Source organism: Pithys albifrons, chromosome 2 (genome assembly GCF_047495875.1).
Source record: "Pithys albifrons albifrons isolate INPA30051 chromosome 2, PitAlb_v1, whole genome shotgun sequence".
In the NCBI taxonomy this organism is placed as follows: Eukaryota; Metazoa; Chordata; class Aves; order Passeriformes; family Thamnophilidae; genus Pithys; species Pithys albifrons.
In genome coordinates this window covers 21,839,219-21,860,435 of record NC_092459.1, presented here as the reverse complement: position 1 = coordinate 21,860,435, position 21,217 = coordinate 21,839,219, and the positions used below count along the sequence as shown (strand labels likewise).

General features: G+C 36.6%; 1 protein-coding gene across 1 annotated transcript in view; it reads right to left on the bottom strand.

Moving 5' to 3' along the window:
* Window positions 1-21,217, bottom strand: part of AGPAT5 (1-acylglycerol-3-phosphate O-acyltransferase 5) — a 52,931-nt gene that overhangs the window by 13,993 nt on the left and 17,721 nt on the right. Inside the window, exons 4-6 of the mRNA XM_071548455.1 lie at window positions 18,464-18,553; window positions 11,357-11,447; window positions 4,212-4,373 (exon numbers count right to left, since the gene is read on the bottom strand). Of these exons, the coding sequence (XP_071404556.1) occupies window positions 4,212-4,373; window positions 11,357-11,447; window positions 18,464-18,553 (343 nt within the window). The remainder of the gene's footprint in view (window positions 1-4,211; window positions 4,374-11,356; window positions 11,448-18,463; window positions 18,554-21,217) is intronic.

Here is a 21,217-nt window from a genome sequence, read left to right as displayed (position 1 = left end):
TGAACATATTATTAGCCACTTCATCACTACAGAACTTAGTCTGGACTGGTTTACATTCCTGTTACTGTTTATCAGTTTAGTAATTTAGCTTTTTAATTCTTTCAAGGCATCTATAAGCAAGTGCTTGTTATCATTCTTTGGACTTTGAAAGACAATAGATGAGATCAAATTTGGACAACAGTCCAGACAAAACCTGTTTTCTATTGGTACAGTTTCTTTTCTATTTTCTCGTACTTCACTGTCTAACTGGGTCCTAACAAAAGTGCAAGTTTTGGAAAAGTGTATTTTCCCCTAGGGAAGTTGGGCCAGTCTGACCTCCTCAGATTATACTGATCAAAGTGATGTACAGATTTTCAGAAATGCACACATATATATGCTTTCATAGTGTTTGTTCTGGAACTGATATACAGCAGAGTCAGTAATTCTCAGGAATTCCTCTGACTTCTTTAAGACAGAGTCTATATATACTTGCTATTTTTATTCAGTGTTTATCATTGTCACATGCTGCTATTTCACACACTCTTTCATCTACCATGGCCAGATAAATACCATCTGGTTATGGTAAAGCCTTCAGGCAGAATAATAAAGATGGAGATGTGTATATAATGCTCTTTCAGGTGCAAGAATGATAACAGTTCCCATGTCCCACCAGACCTGCCCCTTTACACCAGAAAAAGCTGGAGGTGAACGCTTAAGATATTTATTCAGCAGGGGGAAAACTAGGACCTCATTCTTTCTTCCCAAACTTACTCTTTTAACTTGATGACAGTGTAGTAAAACAGTATCAACAAATTCAGTGCAAGAGTTTCTCTTCCTCCTTTTCACTCCGAAATAGTTTTCACAGAATTCACTTCAGACACACTTCAGATGCACAGATGCACTTCAGCTGTGCCACTGTGTCCATACCATGATTTGCATCTTAACCTAATGATCACAAATAAACACTGTCTAGCAGTGTGGTCCTCCGCATGCAGGACCATGAGGTTCTGTCATTAATGACCTGGACAAGCCATCTTCAGTAGTGAGAGGGGAGCAATCTGTGGGAAATCACTATTCTGTGGAAAGGCTGCCATGTGGAGGAAAAAATTCCACTGGAAATGCACCAAGATCCAAACTTGCTGTAACAAAAGGGAATGAATAATGAATAAATGGTAGGGAAAAAAATTGCATCCATTGGTCCCAACTGAATGTGAAGCAACAGCAGAAAGCAACATCCCAGTCTAAAGCTGATCTAATCTTAGCCCCTAAGACCAGCGAACTTTGTGTCTACTAAAACAAACAACTTGCAGCTGGAAAGTGCCAACAAAACATTAAAATGCATAAATAGTGACAAAGTTCAACATATTTGAAAGGATATACTATAATAATTTGCCTGTTCTGAAATGGCACCACATTATCAGGGATGTCTAGTATTCACTGTTGTTCTGATGGTGAATGTCTTATTTTCCAGTTGCCAGTATGCTCTGCCTTGTTTTAATCCTGTTGAGCAAGTCAACATCATGATATTTAAGTTTGCTGGACTGAAAAAAAATATCCAATTTGACTAAGAAAGACAACTTAAACTAAGAACTGCAAATTACAAAATTCAAAATGCAATTCACTTTTTCTTCAGCATTTTTCCCCATTTGCAGTTTGCTAACACAATTTCTCAAAGCATGATAGTACTCCCCACAGTCACTAAAATGTTCCCTTTGACCTGCTCTATTTACTGCTGAACACAGCAGCCAAGACTTGACTATGTCCTAAGTAAGTAGGTGTTTCTCCAGAAGTGGCACAGGCTCTTCTGAGGAACTGAGATTTATAGAACTGAAAGTAAAATGCATTTCAAGAAATACACTATATCTGTGTGGAATTCAGATTTCATTCACATGGGAAATGTCATAGTATGGGAAATAAAGTCCTCAAGTAAAGTTGAGTTTATCAAAAGTTTGTTTTCCATGTAATAAATTGCAATCAGAGTTGCTAGAATGAAAAAGATGTCAACCTTATCTTTTAAAAATTACCAGGATTGCACTGCCATTTTATTCCAATGAGAATGAAAAACAAAATTCACAATGAGCACTGACACAAATATGAAATGTTCATATGAAATAAGATGTCCTTTTCATGTGTGCATAACTCATTTTAGCACTGTAAAAGAGCAATATTGCTAAAAAATGTCAAATGCATTACTACACCTAATGCAATTCTTGTTGTATTCATGAACAGGCCAGTTGTTGGACTTCTAGATGACAAATGGTGAAATGATCTCTTAGAACAGAAACTGTTTCTCTCCCACTTTTGTCTGGAGGGCCTAAAAGAATGATAACCATGTTCCCCACTGTAATTCATAAAGTGTTCTTAATCTTCATAATTTATATTATATGGAATACATGTGACTGCCACAATAGCATGGAATACCTTGGCTGGATGTATCATTTATCTGCTCTGTAATGGGTAACAACTGGTTGGCTGCACTTCATTCTGTACTCTTGCCTTGCTTTTTAGCCAAGGCTGAGAAAGGAATTAGCCCAGCCCTGAAAGTAAGCCTGGCTGAAAGATGTGCTTGGACTGTCTGCCATAGAGGCTCCAAAAGGCTGGATGTGGAGTGGCCACCCCAAACTGTCTGATTACTGCCTGACTCCAGACACAAGAAACAGTCAACAGGGAAATTCAGTTTGTTGGTTCCCTTTCCATAATTGTATAATGCTTCATGCAAACTGGAAGGTTCAATAGGTGAAGAGGTCTTATAAGGAATGTGAACATTTGCCATCTTATCATTAGGTAATGACATTTTAATAGTTTAATTAACCATCAGGCAGTGAGAAGTTCAGTATGAGAATGGTTGAAACTGCATAATAATTAAGTCATGAAACAAGATATGCTGCAGGGAAGGAGAAACAATCCTATTTATTTTGAGGGGGTCTTAAAAAGAGTTGGGTGATGGGACAAGAGGGAGAATGCCCAGTCATAAGGAATTTAAAAAATACTTAATTTCAAATACTTGAACGCACTTAAAACTTTTGATACTTTGTCTGCCCATTAGAATCAAAATGTACATGAAGTAAAACCATCCTAAGACCTTACAGTACAATGTATAAGTGTTAATAGTATACAATGTTAACATTTTATTGGTCCCCTCTCCAAAAGACTTTTAAACAGGGTGAAAATGTCAAAACAATTCCAGAACTTCTAATCAACAAGTACCTGGAAGTAGCTCATGTGACTCAAGGAGTTACACCTGATAATGAAGACACAGAAACAGCCACACTACGAACTATTTTTAGCAGCAAAAGGAACAAGTCCCTGTGACATTGGATGAGCCAAGAAATACCCTGCAGGTCCCTCAGTCAACACTGATCTCTTGCTCAAAAGTCTGAACAGCTCTGGGGAACTACTGTAGCTTTTTTAATCCCCTACTTGGTATCAGTAGTGCAAAAGACTCAAGAAGTTCCACTTTGAGCCAACTAGTAACAGCCAGTCAGGCAGATACAGCTGAGTAACATATCAATTACAAATGGAGAGAAAGATGATGTCTGACCATCCAGTAACAGTGCAGGTAAATTAATTACTCAGAAAACAAATTATCCATCCACCATCAAGCATAATAAACAGCAAACCCAGGAGAGCACTGTCCCAGAGTTTTCCCCAACAGAAACCCATCACTTGTTTTCTGGTTAGATTACTCAAGAACATAAAACTAATTTACCTGATTCTCTTAAGATGCTGTAGGTGGTTTAAAATACTACAGCAAGTGAAGCCCACTTCCATAAAATGCTGTCGAGCGTTTGTAAGGTCACTGGGTATGTGTAGCAAATTGAAAAATTGCCAGTAAAATATTACTACTACTACACATTTTCCCTTTAAAATACACGTTTCAGCAATTTGATGTACTTACGTACCTGTACACATCTTTAGCACAGCAGAGGGAAAGAGATAATGACAAATTCCAGTGCTGGACAAAACATGAAGGTAAACGGCACCTGCTGCCTACGGCAGTTCACTTTGACTCCAAAGAGCACTTCTATGCAGAATTAGAACAGGGAAGGGAAGGAGAGGGCAGGAATGTCACAGGTAACTATAGTAAAGCCTAGAAGAACAATGCCCTACCAAAGTATGGTAAGATGGCTGAAGCATGATGGAGATTATCTTCAGAACATTACAAAGCACCTGAGGTTGGTTCTGTATATTAAAAAGCATACCTGTAGTCTGTCCAATAGACATCAACTCACCTGTCATAGATGGTGCCAGCTTTCTCTGCCCTTTGTGGTCCACAGTACCTTCATAGGCTACAGTCACATCATACACTGCATCCAGATAGTCTTTCATTGTGTCAATGGCTACATGAGTTGCCTTCACACGTGGTGTCAGCACATGCTTTAAAATTTCAAGTCCTAGAAGGGAAAAAATTATAAATAATTACAGTGTTTGAAAGAAAAGTGGACTACATTCACAAAAGGAACATCACGCCAAGGAACTTCAGTATCTCCACTCAAAATCACAAAAGGTTTATTTTCCATCTCAATTCTCAGCTGAGAGTGTGCCTGTGTGCACACTGTGTATGCTCTAATGAACACATGTCAAAAATGAAACAGAAATCCCAAAGGGTACGAGTGAGAGAAAGGCTGCTCAACAAAATAGCCCTTTTTATAGCTTCTGCCCTAGAAGCAGTGATGATTTTAATGTGGCTCATGAGTGACAAAACAGCAATTTTCTTTACTGTTTAAGTGTGTCCAGCTGAGCAAATTAGCTGAGAAATACTAAACATACATGGCATCACCTCCTGACATTCTGTATCAGAAACAGATTTGGCAGGTGAGGCACAAGCACAGAGAATTTTCAGCACACCTAATGCTTATTCAGCTTTTACTTCCAAAGGACAAATCAATTTAGTGAACATAATGAATCCTAATCTACCCACCATCCCAGCAGAAAATATAGCAGGGAGTGGGGAACATACAGCACTTGAGAACCAAAGAGGAAATCTGTCCTTGCCTGTGAACAAACATCTTGGCTACTAACTAATTCATAGTGACAGAAATGAGCTGTTGTCTTTAATTTTCCAGGCCAAGACACACAGATTGGTATTACAAGAACACAAAAATGTCAGGTTTAACATCACAAGTCTTAACAACAGTATTTCATATCCATTTTTGCTTCAGTTGACCCCTTCCACCTAGAGCATACTTAAGAATATAAAATAAATTGGGCTGAAAAGTATAAAATTGAATCTATTTCTAAAATTTTAATATATGAGTACTATCAAAATGAAAACAAGGAAATAAACCCAAACTCTTTTCATGACCTGAACACAGCTCTTCCACACTTACTTGGAAGGGCTTCTAGAAAAAAACACATTATGCAAAAACTTTCACTATTTTGCTACAGGATATGTATCTTTCTAATAGAGAAGTATCAGAATAAAATGGTGTTTCTTCTGTTCTAGCCTATTTTTCATTGCCTTACTCTTCAGTCCATTTTTAAAGAACCATCTATTGGTGCTATTTGTTCCTGATAGATGATGCGGACATAGTTCTAAACAAAAGTATTGTGATATTGCTTTTGACACCTTTCTGCTTGCAGTATCAATTCAAAAGATTACATATTATGTCCTGATTTTGTACAGAAGTCCCTTGCGGGGCAAAGCATACTTTGATCTAAAATTATGAAAATATCTACTGAATGCTGTAAGATGATAGTTTCTAAAATTCTCTAACATTCTGAGGAGTTGAAAATTTCAGTATAAATCATTATCTTGATTTCTTAATATTTGCTAAGAATCTCCCTGATTGAACACAGAGATAAAAGGTTATTTACTAGCACTCCTTCTGAAGTCATTGTTCTGTGGTTTACCGACAATAATGATAACTGTCTATGCAAAATGTTATGTGGATCACGTAAATATTTTGAAGCATAACATGGTGGTAGTGTTTGCTTAGCTTGTGAACTGTTACATCAAACAGCTAATTATGTTATGTTTCAAAATGTTTACTCTGTAAATGAAGCACCGAATATTCTAGTGTTGTGTCAGCAACTATATTAGTGTGGACATTCCACTCAACACAACTCTCGTTGAGCCAAATTCCCAAACATACTCTAAAAACAGTGTCATCCCTTTCCTGCCCAACTCATCTTCTCCTTAACCAAACTATTACTGTAAGGAAGAAAAAAGGAAAACAGGCTCCAGTGAGAGCTGAATCCTCTGGACAAATTATTAATTTAGGTATCTATGACTATTCACTCCTGAGTTTTTTTAATCCATGGCCAATTTTGGTGATAAAGATGGTCAGTGATAATCTGTGAAGAGAAACTGTAGAATAAGCCAGTCTTACTCCACATGCTGCCAGTAAACTCTTGCGAGTTTAAGTACAAAATGAGTATGTATCTAAATCAAATCAATAAAGTCCATAATTCATTATTCAGAAACACTGACAAATATGCAGGAAGTTCAGCACATCATTTTAAAGAATCTGTTTTATAAAAACATTTCCACACATTCTTGCAATTACTAGATGATCTTTGCTAAAATCAACATAACAGAATTTAAATCCAAGTAGTTACAGTATAGTTACCTTGGCCATCTGCCTGCATCCAATTCACAAAACACATTGTGCTTAAACTGTTTTTAATGCTGTGCAATACTAAGTTAGAACCTCTATCAAAGATTTGAGGTCATGAGATTTTACTTGAAATGCCAAAGAAAATGAACTAGATACTAATAATAATACAACAGTCTACCTTAAAATGCTATAGCTTTGCTCTTTCTAACTTTTTGAATAAGCAGACAAAATAAAAAAGTAAATATCTGAAGAAATATGGTAAGCAATGATACTTCAAATATCACCACATTTACTACACTATAGTGAGATGTAGAATTACTTCAGGAAGTCTGCAAGAAAACTGAATTAAATGAAATAATTACTTTGGCAAGTACATAGGCCCAAATCATTAACATCTATAAAAGAGAATTTTTCATCTAAACACAAAAGAACAAAAAAAACCCCAAACAAAACATAATTTATCTAACCTCTCAGGGTGAAATTACATATAATAACAGCTTAAGTACAACCCTATGGAGAAGACTGCTCTTCCTCTTTCCTTCGTCCAGGCCAAAAATTCACAGAGCAGTTCAGTACAGGCAGGCCATCTACATTTTATAACTTGGATCTCATTAGTTGTATTTGTACCTCTGTACAAATTTGTACATGCAAACACCACATTTTTAAATGAAAATAATAAACCCCCCATCTCTAAATTAGGAATACCCTATGCATTTCACATTTCATCAACAAAAGTTATGTGGTCAGTGAAAGTCGAAGTCAGAATTAGTTTGACGTTCCCCCCTATAAAACCATGCACTTGAAAGTAACAGAAAAACTGAAACCAAGGTGAAAAACAATTAATTTATTCCAATACCAATTAGCCCTTTCCTTTTTTCATGTGAATGTGTATGCAGTGATGATATTAGACTGAAAGCTTTGCAGTTTTGTGTGGTGTCCCAAGAACTCATCCAACTGTGAGTTCCCACCAGCTTTCTGGAATGCCTCCAGTGATCGAAGCTTTACTTATTGGAACCAGAGTCCAGGGTTAGACTTATAAAATAACATACGGTGGGAGAGCTCATCCATTTATATTCCATCGACTTACATAAATGGGACTCAGCTGATGGCACTACTAAAAAACTGCACGCTCTTGTAAAAGCTGTTTTTCTTTCACCAAGAACTGAAGTCCAGGAAATGTAAGTAATCTCCTCAGAAGAGTGTGACCATCCCATGCAAGATGTGGGAGACACCACACCTTGGTACACTTTCTTCTGTCCCAGGTATATTCCTAGAGAAATACAGTGTAGTTTCTTGTTTTCCTAAACTAAATCTCCTAAGGATGACTTTTAATAACAGAAATCTTTTCTTCATCCTAATGGTTGGTCTCTCAAATATTACTCAAGGTCCATATTCCAATCTTTCTAAAAATTATATTCTCTTTCCCATATCTCACTGTGTACTTTTAGATCAAGTCTGCTTACACAAAAGAGAGAAAAAAAATACCACCAAAAGCTATTTTCTTTAGAGACAGTTACAAATAACCTTTATGGATATTAAATACTTTGTATTGCAATCTAAAAATAATGCCAACTAAAAGGGAAACATTTTCGATTAGCTCAGTTGAAACACCTCTTTTTTACATGACCTGTAAAAGCAATTCTGAGATAAGCATATCCTGCACAGAAAAACATCTTAGTACAAAGCATGATATTTGTCAAGATAAACTCAGCATTAAAAAACATTTACATTAGCAACTTTTCTGCATAAAAACAAGGAAGATAATAAACGAATACCTGAAATGTTTGCTTGATTAAATGACCTTCGTTAGAAATTAATACAAAATTCCATAAATGCCTTTCACCAGAGAAGATTGTTTTGTCTTTATTCAGCAAAAATAAGCCAAGTTAAATTTAACAATCTTCCAATCCCTTTGGCTTTGACTTTTCAGAGTTATTATTAGGAGTAGGAGGGCTTTGGATTATTCCTATTTATGTTCAATTTTTTAAAATGCCATTTCTTAACATTTGGATAAGATTCTGATTCTACAAAACCTAAGAAATTTGTGGTTGTTTGGGGTGTGTTGTGCAGGGACATGAGTTGGACTCAATGATCCTGATGAGTTCCTTCCAACTTAGCATATTCTATGATTCTATTATTGACTACTACAAAATAATGAGAAATCTACATATAGATATGCTGGGTACACAAAAATGGAATAAATTTTATACCAGAAGGTGGAACAAAACATAATAATCATGTATTTTTTCTATAGTCCAATACCATTAATAGGCTTAAAAGATTTACAGTTTGAATTAAATAGCTACAATAAAAAACATAACTTCTATCATTATGACAAAATTAGTTAAATCCCTATGAAAGTATGAGTGCCACCTACACATTAATATTACCCAGGTTCAGCAATTGAAGCCTGCTAACTACTGTGAAATAATTCCTGCACTTCTAAGACATCTAAACTCAGAGATCAGAGCCTGAAAGGGGTCACCAATATGTAAGTCAACTGAATGACTGCCTCAGATTTTGAAGTCAGGAATCATGTTAGCTGGCTACTCCCACACAACAGAAAATGAAAGGCAACTCAATTACCGTCTAAATACTTAAATACTGGAATATGGAAAGTAAAAGTTCGGAAGACAAGGAGCAAAACCACATGACATCACCTTTTTAGTTGTTTGAGAGAGTAGAGGAAAAAATACTTAATTTGGTCGTGGGAATCAATGTTGCAAGATGTCCCATTAGAAACACAAAAGTTGCCAACCATACTGAAGCACAGACAGAGAGAGCCCACCCTGGTAGCCAATGCTGGAATCATCTCACCCAGACACCTGCCTTCCAGCAGGAGAAGACAACTAGGTGTATCAGATTCAAATTCAGCTACATGGCACTCATCTCCTTCAGCTTGGAAGCCTCCACCAGAAATGAGAAAACCTGACATGTCTTCATCTGATATTCTGGCAACACTTGGCTTACAAGTCTTGCTGTAGCTGTGAAACCCCAGTAAATATTGTTATAGTGACCAAAAAAGATAAGTACAGAATTAATTTTCTCAACTACACCAACTTCAACTCGTTCTATGACTAACTCCTGCATTAGTCCTACCACAAATAACCACACAACTTAGTTTTAGAAAGGTAATTTTTGCTTTCATTTTAAAACTTCAAGAACTGCATTTTTCCTTCCCCAAAGCAATCAAACAAATCTATTCTGAGTTTAAAATGCTTCCAGTCCTATCCTGGGTAAGAATGTCATCTGACAGGAATCTTCTGCCACTTGTAAAATGTATAAAATGAGTAATCCTTGAGTTTCTGGGTGTGCTAGCATTATCCTTAGATGACAACATTCTCAGTTCAACACAGTAAAATCAGTATTTCTGAAAGTAAACAACTTTCTGTAGCTTTTCCCTATTGAATACAACTGTGGACAGAACTTACAACGGTGTTCCAGCTAATTAGAATAGAGTTTTGCTGTGTCAAATTGATCAGTATGGGGAAAAGGAGATCAACAGGATTCTGCACTAGAATTGGAGATGTTGGGTTTTAATAACTATTTGTCATGGGAGTTTCTAAAAGAAATAATCCTTACAAAATAAAAGCAAATACTGCAGAGAAGAGCACTGAAGAAACAAAACAGGTGCTCTGAAAGCACAGAAGCAGTGTTTGACTGTTTTACAGACCGCAGAGATAAAATTAAGAGGCAAATTAAAGTAACAGTAATGAAAATAAGGACCCTTTCTCTTCCCTGAGAAAGGAGAAGAAAAAAATCCCTATCAAACAGCCCCCCTCCCCAAACTCTCAAAGAACTGCCAACCTAAATGAAACATTTGACTTTCATTTCCAACAGGAAACTGAAGCGATGAACAAATATATGATGACTTAAGCCCTCCTGCTCATACACACAAACAAATTCCATTCTTCCCAAGGAGAAGAAGAAAAGCATATATCCTTTTGGACAAGAGCTAACAATACTTAATAGCTTGATGATATCAACAGGCTGATTCAGAGAGTTGTGAATTCCTTTCAGTGTGTCACAGAAATGAATTTACCAGACAGACCTATTTGTTATCCTTTGTTTACCTTCAGAGTGAATTATTTCACTTTTGGTCAACAGGAAAAAACAAAACCAGGAAACATGTTCACTGAACTGTTGGACTTCAAAGTTTATGGGTATTGTGCATATGATGTGAGAAAATATGAAAACCTTGGGACCTTTGGATTTTTTTGCAAGCCTTTCCAAAGACGAAGTAACTCCATCGGTGGTTACAGAGACAACACGTCAACAACCAAAGCAACTTCAGAATAAAGTTCAACCAAGGAACAGAGAGACTGGAAGGTGTGAGAAGAACAAAATCAAAATGCCACAGCAGTAGTAACACTAATTAAAAATGAAGTTGATGGAAAACTTTTTCTTTTAAGGTACAACAATTGCTATGCAAAATATTCTTTATATTGTATACTATAATTGGAGCTACAATATCAACTTAGAAGGAACGGCCCTGATTCAGTGTAGTAATTCCTACAACCTTGAAGGAGCAAGAAAAGAAGTACATACACAGATGAAGGTGGAAACTATGGAGAGCCTTCTGGAGTATTATTACTCTGGCACAATGTGAAATGCATGAAATGTCTGTATATAAGTTATTATAATCTTATTTTCTGGTAGGTGAAACACTAGTGTATGCTATTCTAACCCTTTAAATATCAATCAGGCAGGTTTAATAGTCCAGTTAAGGTGAGATTATCTTCATGTTATATAACAATTTTATATAATATATGTTAACACCATAACTAAGAGTTTTTTCAAAACTTTTTTTTGCTTACCTTCCTTTTCAGCAAATGATTGACTATCTGCAATGACTTTTGGTATTTCTGGATTGTAACGAGTCCCCTCTGGAAAAATCACTAAATACATCTGTGGGATTAAAAAGAAAGAAAACAGAAAAATTCTTACAATGAATGTAAAATGATTGCTTTTACAGAAATTATCAACACTATCCATACTGTATTTAGCTCACAGCATTGATTACTGTAAGGATCCAAAGAAAATCAGAATACTTGAGCTAAAATTTCGTAGTTCTAAGAACCTTACTGCTTGAGGTTCAAAATAATTTCCTTTGAAAATACACCACAGAAAGTAGTCCAGGTGATTTAGGAAAGGAGATGGCACATGTCAACAAAAATCAACAAGTCAGGAGCAGCTGATATCAACAAGAGTATCGGTTTTAAGAAATTTTGAAAAGACAGGCAAGTATGTCACAAATGACTGAATTTTTTTCTTTAATACTGCTCTTTCCTCTAGTAATTCCTTATACTGAAATATAAATATAAGTCCATTCATAAGCAGAAATCCTATAAACTGAACTTATGATATATCAGTTACCTTATGTGCTTCTATGCCTATCACTGCATTGGATACTAAATAAATTAGGAACTGAAACTCATAGTTTAGTGTAATTTGAACTTTAAAGTCACAGTCCTTTAAGCATGCATGTCTACAAGGTTAGATTTCCCCAGTAAATTAATTTGCTTGTCTGTTCAGCAACAGTCTATGCATTCTCAGGTCAGTACACAGATAAAAGTTGCCTCAGTATCTTCATATCGGAGTGTAAAATTATGCACCGAAATAGGAACAGTCAAATTTGATGAATTTTTCATTTTCTTTTGAAACAGAACAGAGGTTTCTTTCTTTTTATTGTCTGTGTCTTGAATAATCACCTACAAAAAAAGCTGATGCAAAACATCCCTTAAGCAGTGAAAATTTCATACTGGGGGCTCATCTGCAGAAGTGCCAATGGCCACAAATTGTAACTAGCGTGGAGTTGAACATGACACATTCACAGTAAAATGCCTACTGTGCCTACACTAACTACTTCATTTACGATCTTTCCAGAAATGAGTCTCAAGAAATATTTGAAAGAAAAAGAGAGAGTGGATTTACAAAACAGTCCAAGGAGGATTATCAGTGAGTAGATGATGACACTGACAAGTGGGAGTGCATATCACGATAAGATGCAAAGTTAAACAAAAACCCAGAAAGAGACACACAGGAATCTTAATTTTGTGCTTCTGGCCCACAAAACATCAAAGTGTGCTGGTATTTGCACTTAATTGCAGAACAGCTACAGAAAAGCCTGAATGCCAAAAGACAGGCCCCAGAAACTGTCCAGAATCATCCCCAGTGAGGAAGGTTGAAAGATGTGCTAAAATTTAGAGATGAGAAGAAATCTAGGAAATGTACCAACCATTAAGGCAGTAGAGATCAAGAAGGAGGAAAACTGAGTACATAGTCTAGAGTCACGCAGGGGAAAAATAAATAAAATAAATATTAAGAATGGTAAAACCAGTGTCAGTAGAGCGGAGTAAAGAGATTTCAGAAAAGGCTGTACTTGTCATGGCATATTTGGGGGGAAAACGGCAGACTGCAGAGGCAAGTGAAGTCCAACAATGTTCAAGGACCAGCAGAAATCCGAGATCTACACAGATTTGGGGAGGAAGGAGCAAAACATAATGTGCTCAAGAGTCAAGTTGCCTACTTTTTTATAACATAACTATAGCATAAGTACAGGAATCTTTAGATTCAGCTGTAGTCCACGCTTTCCCCAGTCATCCACACATTTCATCTATGAAGTACACTGTTGAGATATTTAAGTGTCTAAGTAAAACTTTTCTGAGTTAGTTGGAAAGGACATAATACTCAAATCCAGATGCATTTTTTTTCCTTTTATAAATGTGCTCATATTCAAATCATGTAATGTGGATCCTTAAAATGATACTTCAAGATGAGGTGTTCCACTTCCCCTCCTTCCCCTTTAAAGACTGTATGCTCAGCTCTGAAGGGTAATACAGTGGCTGTAAGAGGTAATAGAGTAAAGAAGTGAAGCACACAGGACATGAACACCAATTCTTGGTATAGAGGTTAGCACTTAGAAGCGTGCAACAACATTACTGGTCTTCAAAGCAGATAATCACCACCAAAAGCTGATTACACAACAAGGAACAATATCTGCTTATTCCAGTCCTACATGTGTAATACAAAGCAGGGATTGAAATTATATTTTAATTATTCTTGTAAACCTCTAGAACACAAGCAGCCAAACAGGTTTGTTGACTGGAATCTGAGTATCTCTGAATTGAAAGCATACCAACAAGACTGAAAAATGTCCTTTGCTTTAAATTCAGCACATATAAAGCTTCTGTGTAGCTCATTAGGACTACTTTAATTGAGTAAAATTCATAAATGTAAATAGATTCCTACTTAGACTCACGTTCTGTCCTGCACAAGACAAAGATATTCTGCCAGTGCAATTCAGCCTACCAGACCTACTTCTACGGCTGGCTTTTCTCCCACCACAAGCAGCAGAAGTTAAATCCTTAAGCACTACTTGCAAAGACTGGAAATCTTTAAGATTTTAATAACTAAATAAGCTCTCTTGAACTTTGAATAAGAACTCTTGAGGTGCAGAAGCACTTTAATTGCCTAGAAACACTAGCTGAAGCTAAGACTTTTTTTTTAACAGATTTTTTCAATTATGGCAATTAGCTACATAAAAGTTACACACTTTATCACAGCGCTGCAAAACACAGTGCTTGTGTTCAAAGAGGCATAGACAGTTTTGGATTACTGTAGTTCCTGATTCATTGAGACATCAGTTTTAACCAAAGCAGTAGGTCCCTATGTTGAGTTAGGTGGTACTTGCATGCCTGACTCTGTGTAATGGCTGGGTGTCAATAAGCTCGGTATCTCTCAACAAATTGCAAGGAGGGTGTCTTGGAGGGAGCAGCTGCCACTCTGCAGAGAATACAGGGCATCAATAAGCAGTAACTACTGAACAAAGGTATCTTACATTTACTCTGCTGTTCCCAGGTGACAAGGGGAAAACAATTGCATATTTTCATTTAAAACATTCAAAATGATCCTAAAAAATACATTTACTTAGTTTTAATATTACTATTATTGCATCCTGAGAGCTAGACAGATTAACATGTGTTTAGACCAGTGCCTAGAAGGTATGTTTCTGGTGAATTGGTTGAGAAACACTATCACTCCGATCAACAACCGAAAAACATATGATATGAGAAAGCCTATGTGGTATAATTGGAATAACATACAAAAGGTGATATGGGGAAAGCAGGCAAGAACATCCAGGACTTACAAATAAGTTGTTAGGGATTTGCAAATTAGTAACTTATAACAAAATAATTACATTAAGCCTTATAGCAGTTGTATTAATATATCTGTCCCCTGCACATTTTTACAGACTGGCACTGTTTCACATAATTGTGACTAAATGACAAAACCAAAACACAGAAATCAGATAAATATTGGTTGCACTGGCTTAAATCTCACCTCTCAGAATGCAGATTTCCTACTCTTGGTGCATGGTAAAAATAAATACATATTACATTTTCTATTATTAAACTGAATAGTTTGCTGTTCAAAAGAGTTAACTTTCTTTATAGATCAAGTAGATTGAGAGTATAAAGGGTCAGCTGGATATATTGTTACAACTGAGAAACTCATTCATCTTGTTATCGCTTACATTAACGCAACATTAACACAAAAGTGTTCTTTAAACAATGTGACAGTCTCTGCTCTCCTAACAAAACATAAGATTGCAATTGTTAGCAATTAGTAACATTTTATGGGATTTTAAACAAAATCACATCGTTTCAAGTGAGTTTTACCAAGAAAAGGTCCAATTATGCACCATTTCAGTGTATAATTCAACTACAGTTTGGGAAGAAAAGTAATTGTCAGAAATAAGTAAGAAAACTTTTTAGTTCAAGGTCCCCACTAAGAAAACACAGGTGTAACAGTGTTTTAGTCTAGCATCAAAGTTTTTATGTAGAGTGTCTGATATTGCTGCGCTGCATCTGGGAAGAAGCAAACTGGAGAACAGGGGCTGTTTAAGGCAGGCAGGTGGGTGGAAGTTTTAAGACAAAGTGGACAAAGCATCATGCAGTGCCACTGTTCCCGCACAGAAGGAGGCTTATCAGATAACTAATCCAGTTCTACTGTGAACGTAAGAGGGCAAGAGACTGCCTGACTCTTCCTGTCAGTTTTAACTCTAATTTACTTGTCATTAATTAAACAAAAAATCCACAGTGAAACAGTAAAGGGCTTGCTACTGTGAAGAGAACAGAAGACTGGTTCTGTCTTCCTGTATGTCTTCAATTTCTTAACGGGAATAGGGTTGGCTCCAGACAGACTCAATATTAATCATCTGGGTTCTTTTGTTTAAATTGTATGTAGAAAGAAACTGTAAACAACAACATGACCCTTAACACAGATTCCAGTCCATCTCTACTCTATTGGTATATAAATCTTTCCCTAGCAGCTGAAAGGCCAGTTCTTCTCTAACACTACAATAAAGAAAGAACTCCATCTCGTACATGTAGAATGACTAAGCTACACCAGCTGCCCTCTAAACTGAGGGAAAGCCCACCCTGAGCTACAGGATACACTGCATATAAATTAGAGAGTAGTAAATCAGATATTTTTGCATGAAGCTGATGAGTTCAGGGGATACTTGCTTTACTGATCAAACGTCTTTATTTTAAAGGCAATATGGTTGCTCTTGAATTTCACACTAAGCTGCAGAATTGCAAAGCATCTTCATGAACGGAGTAAGGACACAGGTTATCATGTTCTTCTCAGAGCAGTAACTGCAGGTTAAAGGTCAGTTAGTAGCATCTACATTTAAATTCTCAGATAAAGTGGATTATAGAAAGTTTAGTCTTCCCTCAAATGACAACTCAATGGCCTGTGTCTTTTAGCCCAGCTGACGCAAATATTTGCCTCAGTAAACAGGCTTTTGACAGCTTTGGTTTTGTAACACTTGTCATTTCCTATATGGTTTGACTAAGAGATCTTTAACAGAATTAATTTCTGCAGCAGTTACACTTATTTCTCTTCTTTACTGCAACCCTAGACAGTATGAGGAAAATGACAACAACTGCCTGGCATATATGTCCAGGTTCTGGGCCCATTTCCAACATCACCAAACTTCCAGAGAGTTAAAATGCATCAAAAACCAAGTGTATCTGAGTGGTCTCATACTGATTTGGCATTACCTTTGATAGGTTAAGTATAGGCTTTCAATCCACACACAACTCAGGAGGGAGAAGAAAGATGATTCCAGGAAAAAAGCCCTCTGGATTTATTTCATTTATTAACCACATATAGACATCCACCATGGAAAACAAAACTCCTATCAAGTGTAGCTTTAAAGAAAAGCTTTATGCTTAAACCTCTCCTTAGCACTCCAATTTTGCTAAAATCACACACTGCATCAAAACTGAACATCATGTTCAGGTTTTCAAAGACATGCAGAATTAGATGATTCTCAAGGCACATCTTTTCAAGATTATACATATATTTTATATAAAGGAGACCAATTTAAAGCAGAGTTCAAATCAAGACTCTTATCACAATCAAAACCTTATAATAACAGCAAACCCTTTCTTTTTAGGGTGTACAGAGGGAACCCAGAAAGCCAGACTCACACAGAAGCTGTCTCTTTGGCTAGCAAGAGATCCATGGGCCTATGCAGGAACCCCTGCTGGGTTATTCCATCCAGACTAACTGGTATGAACTTAACCAGCACTCTGCAGGAGGAAGACCTGCTAAAGGAGAAGACTACCAAATATGTTTCATACAACCTGTAGGTTGTCTTTGCTTATTTCATTACACAGCAAGTTTTACAGAAAGCAGACTCTGCCACTGACCTACAGCAAGCAAATAATGGCCCAATGCAACCTCTTTACAACCCAGGACCCGCCCTGGTAACAGGGGCACAGGTTGTTACCAACACTGAATACGACCATCTTCTTCATGGACATCATTAATCAGACACAGGACAGTAAAAGTTACGTTGTTGTAATGTACTTCTGGCTTAACTTATGCTAAGAACTGGAAGTAGATACACTTTCTTGATTAAAAACAAAAACCTTGTTCATGGTAGATCTTAGTTCAAGACAAAATCAGTTGGGAGCACTGTCTGAAAACAGGGCCACATACTCATTTAAGCCTCTCAGTAAGCATAAGGCCAGTTTACTTTTTTAATACAGACACACACACACACAAACATAAACTCTCTCTCTCTCCAAACAAGAAAAAAAAATAATGACTATTACGAATGCCAAAACATGCACTCCTTTTACCCAAGCCTCACCTTTTATAAGGTTGACAATATATGGAGTCTAAGTCCTAATCACACGATTTTAAATAAGATGAAAGTGTAACTGTTCTATGTCAAGGCTTGCTTAGTTGGCTTTCTTAAGTTTAGCCAAAAAGGCAGGGAAAATTTTGATATACAGCAAGCAATGGAAGCAAAGCACAGTGATTCTAACCACTGAGCCACAAACCATACAGGGAGTCATGAGAAAAGTCACTTGGCAGTAACAATCATTCTTCAAATAGAAAATTATCAAGAGTTTGTTTGGCTAAGTTTTTTCCTTCTCCAGGCATAGCAGAAAAAGTTACTCAGTTCTTAAGATGTCACTGACATTAAAAATTATTGACCACTGTGATGACTAATTAACATTTGGTAAGAACGTTTCTTGACTTTCAGAAGTAAAGAATATTAGTCTCTGATAAGCACACAGTAGCCAAAATGTTGTCTTTTGAAACAGAGGGTTTTATCTTTTGAATAGTGGCCTTTCAAGGAAGATGCTGTAGTTCATGTCCCACTTGCCCTCTACAGAGAGGATCACAAAGTTCCTATCATTCATAATGGACTAGCCAAATTCTTTTCAGTTAAATTAGAGGTTTCACTCTAATCACAGAAAGCAACTGTAAAAACACAGAAAGAAAACAAATCCATGATTACCATCTTGTAGTTTGTGGGTATCGGGCATGGCTCTTTTCTCCAATAAGCCTTTGCCATTAAAAAAGTCAAAGAAATGAGAAGGAAGGTATAAGCTTACTGGAGTCTCAGCTTTCATCTGGGCCCGCAACTTCTCTCTCATTTCTTTCTCATTGAATTTGGCACTTCTTTTTACATAGACTCCTCCATGCTATCAGAGAGAAAAAAAAGAAAAAAAGCATTAAATATTTAAGTAGTTTAATGTAACACAGTTGATAGAAGAACAAACAAGACAACAGTGACAAGTCACCTTTATGACTCAGGCTGTGAATTACCCACAAGAAATCTTCTAAGATGAAAGCACCTGAAACTAATTTTACATCTGCATGTACTTGAGTTCACAATATCTGTTTAAATAAAAATCAGATTAAAAAAACACCCCAGTGCATAAGTAATTTGAAGTGTCTTGTTTAAAGGTGTTAAATAATTAACTGGAAGATGGCATCGGCACTGGAAGTGACTCCAGGGATCTATCTATTCTTCATAACACCGACATGCAGCTTAATTTGTATATCAGGGGGAAAATCACACAAGTGAACTGACTCACATACAAGTACTTACAGGTTAATGCTTTCAATTTTGTGCACCTGTTCTTAAACAGTGACTTATGCAAATATTGGAAATGTAAGTATCCTACCTCTACAAATAAAATTTATGAGTAGCACAAAAGTAACTAGCATAAGTCTTGAAGACTTCCATGCAGTTCTTAGAGAACCAAACTTTGAATAAAGTTACATACAGAACACAATAACTGAATAAGTAAATCAAAATCTTTAGAAGACAAAAGAATTTTACAGAAGTATTTTTACTGAAAACTATTATTAGAAGTTAGACTTTGTCTGGGAAAAGATTTACTTTATAACTTGTTGCACACAATTTATCACAACAACTTTGGCAAAGTACACACAGAGAAATTTGCCTTATTGTTTCTCTCTTCCACCACTTTGTTTTATCTACAGAGTAAGAGGATGTAAACAAACATACACCAATAAGAACTACTGATACAATACAGCCTGGAAAAAACAGAATTAGCTTCCAAATAACAGAATTCAGTTTTAAGGTACATTGTTTTCATGGATTTTCTAATGGACTCTATAACTTGGTAATATTCTTTTCTGTCCACTCTGAGTGTTCAAATTAGGTTTTGTCAAGAGAACTTCTGTCCATTTATGGTTTTACAAGTTCTTAAAGAGAAAGGTGACAGTAAGATTAAAACTACTAAGAGCTGAACCTCATTCAAATGCCTGATCTCAGGAAAAGATTCAGTACCCACTGCAGAAGCAGGGGTGGTGGGCTGTTTGTGGAACTGGCATAGCATGGCATGACCAGGAATAAAGTTTGAGGGGTTAGGAGGAGGTCATGCAAACAGCTTTCAGCCTTTGCTTTTCATGGTGTGGAGAGATGGCCATGCAGCTGCTTAGTTAGTGGTAGTTGATGGGACTCTCTAGTTGTTCTCCAAAAGCTGCAGTGAAAAGGAACACAAAGTCAATGGTGCATTAAGTCCATATTAAATATTCTGTCTTAACATTATTGTCCATGGTTCCCTGCCAAGATGAAGTAGCCAGCTCTAACACTCAGCTGTGCTGCTGTGACTGGCAGGGGACCAAAACCATAAACAGAATTCCTCAATCCACCAAGCTCAGCCTTTAGCAGGCAGAAGCATGGTATTGGGACCATCCCATAAGCATTATTAACAGTTCCAGACAGATAATGGCATGAACAGAAAAATGTTCCAAAGCTGTGTAGTAAACATGTTATCTCCACATTCCATTTATAAGACTGTTTTTAAGATCTGATACTATTAAAGGGAAGTAGAATTCTTAAGTGGACTTAAGTACAGTTGTATTCTCACAGCTGCCCCAACCACTCCTTCAGGAAGGGCAAACTCAGTTTGGTACCAGAAATAATGCATATACAGTACAAAACTTCCATGTAAGTCGTCATTCTGTGTAAGCTCAGCTAGGTCAAGCTTTGATAAACAGCAGAAGTCTGGAATCAAGGTCTTCCTTTATTATCAAATTCCTAACCAGCTGCAGTCAACCAGCAAAATACTGAACCAACTTTTCCTTGTTTAATTTGTTAACTTGAAGAAGTGAAGTTACTATTGTACAATTTGCTCAGGGACATCATAACACCAAAGACTCATCTGATGACCCACCTCAGACTCCTTAATGCTCAGCAGATTTGTACTTCTGAAGCAGACGAGCATAGAGTCATGTAAAAACAAAGGATGTAGCATAAGATCAGCATTCGCTGCATACAACCCCAAAACATCACCATCAGGTCCCCTCTGGCTCAGGGTTACAAAGCTGAAGAGAGGCAGCATGCCATACTAACTAAATATGTCACTAAAATTCAGTATCAACCAAAAGGGTGCACAGGCTGATGCTGAATAACAAAGGAAGCATCTCTGTCTATTCTGTTAAAAAGTCAGGCAAGTGTGGGATATCCAAAATATTTATAAAAATTTCATCCCAGTCTCATTGAATGGGTGCTACCTAATAAATCAGACCCAGACTATAACAGGTTAAATGTTTCTTTTCTTTTCTTGCTAATAGATAGCTTCCCCAAAGAAGAATGCTAGTTATGCCATTGTATATAGCTTGAATTCCCCAATTTGTACTGCATTTCCTTTTCAGTAAGACATCAAATATATGAATGCTTTTCAAAACAGATTTCTGGAAGTACTGTTTTTAAGGTTATAATTTTTTTCCGCTGTACTTTAAAAGCCCCTCTCTCAGTCAACAATGGATTATGTTTACAAATATACTTCCTTTGTGCCTGATTTTCGCTCTCCTGGACATCCAGACCACGT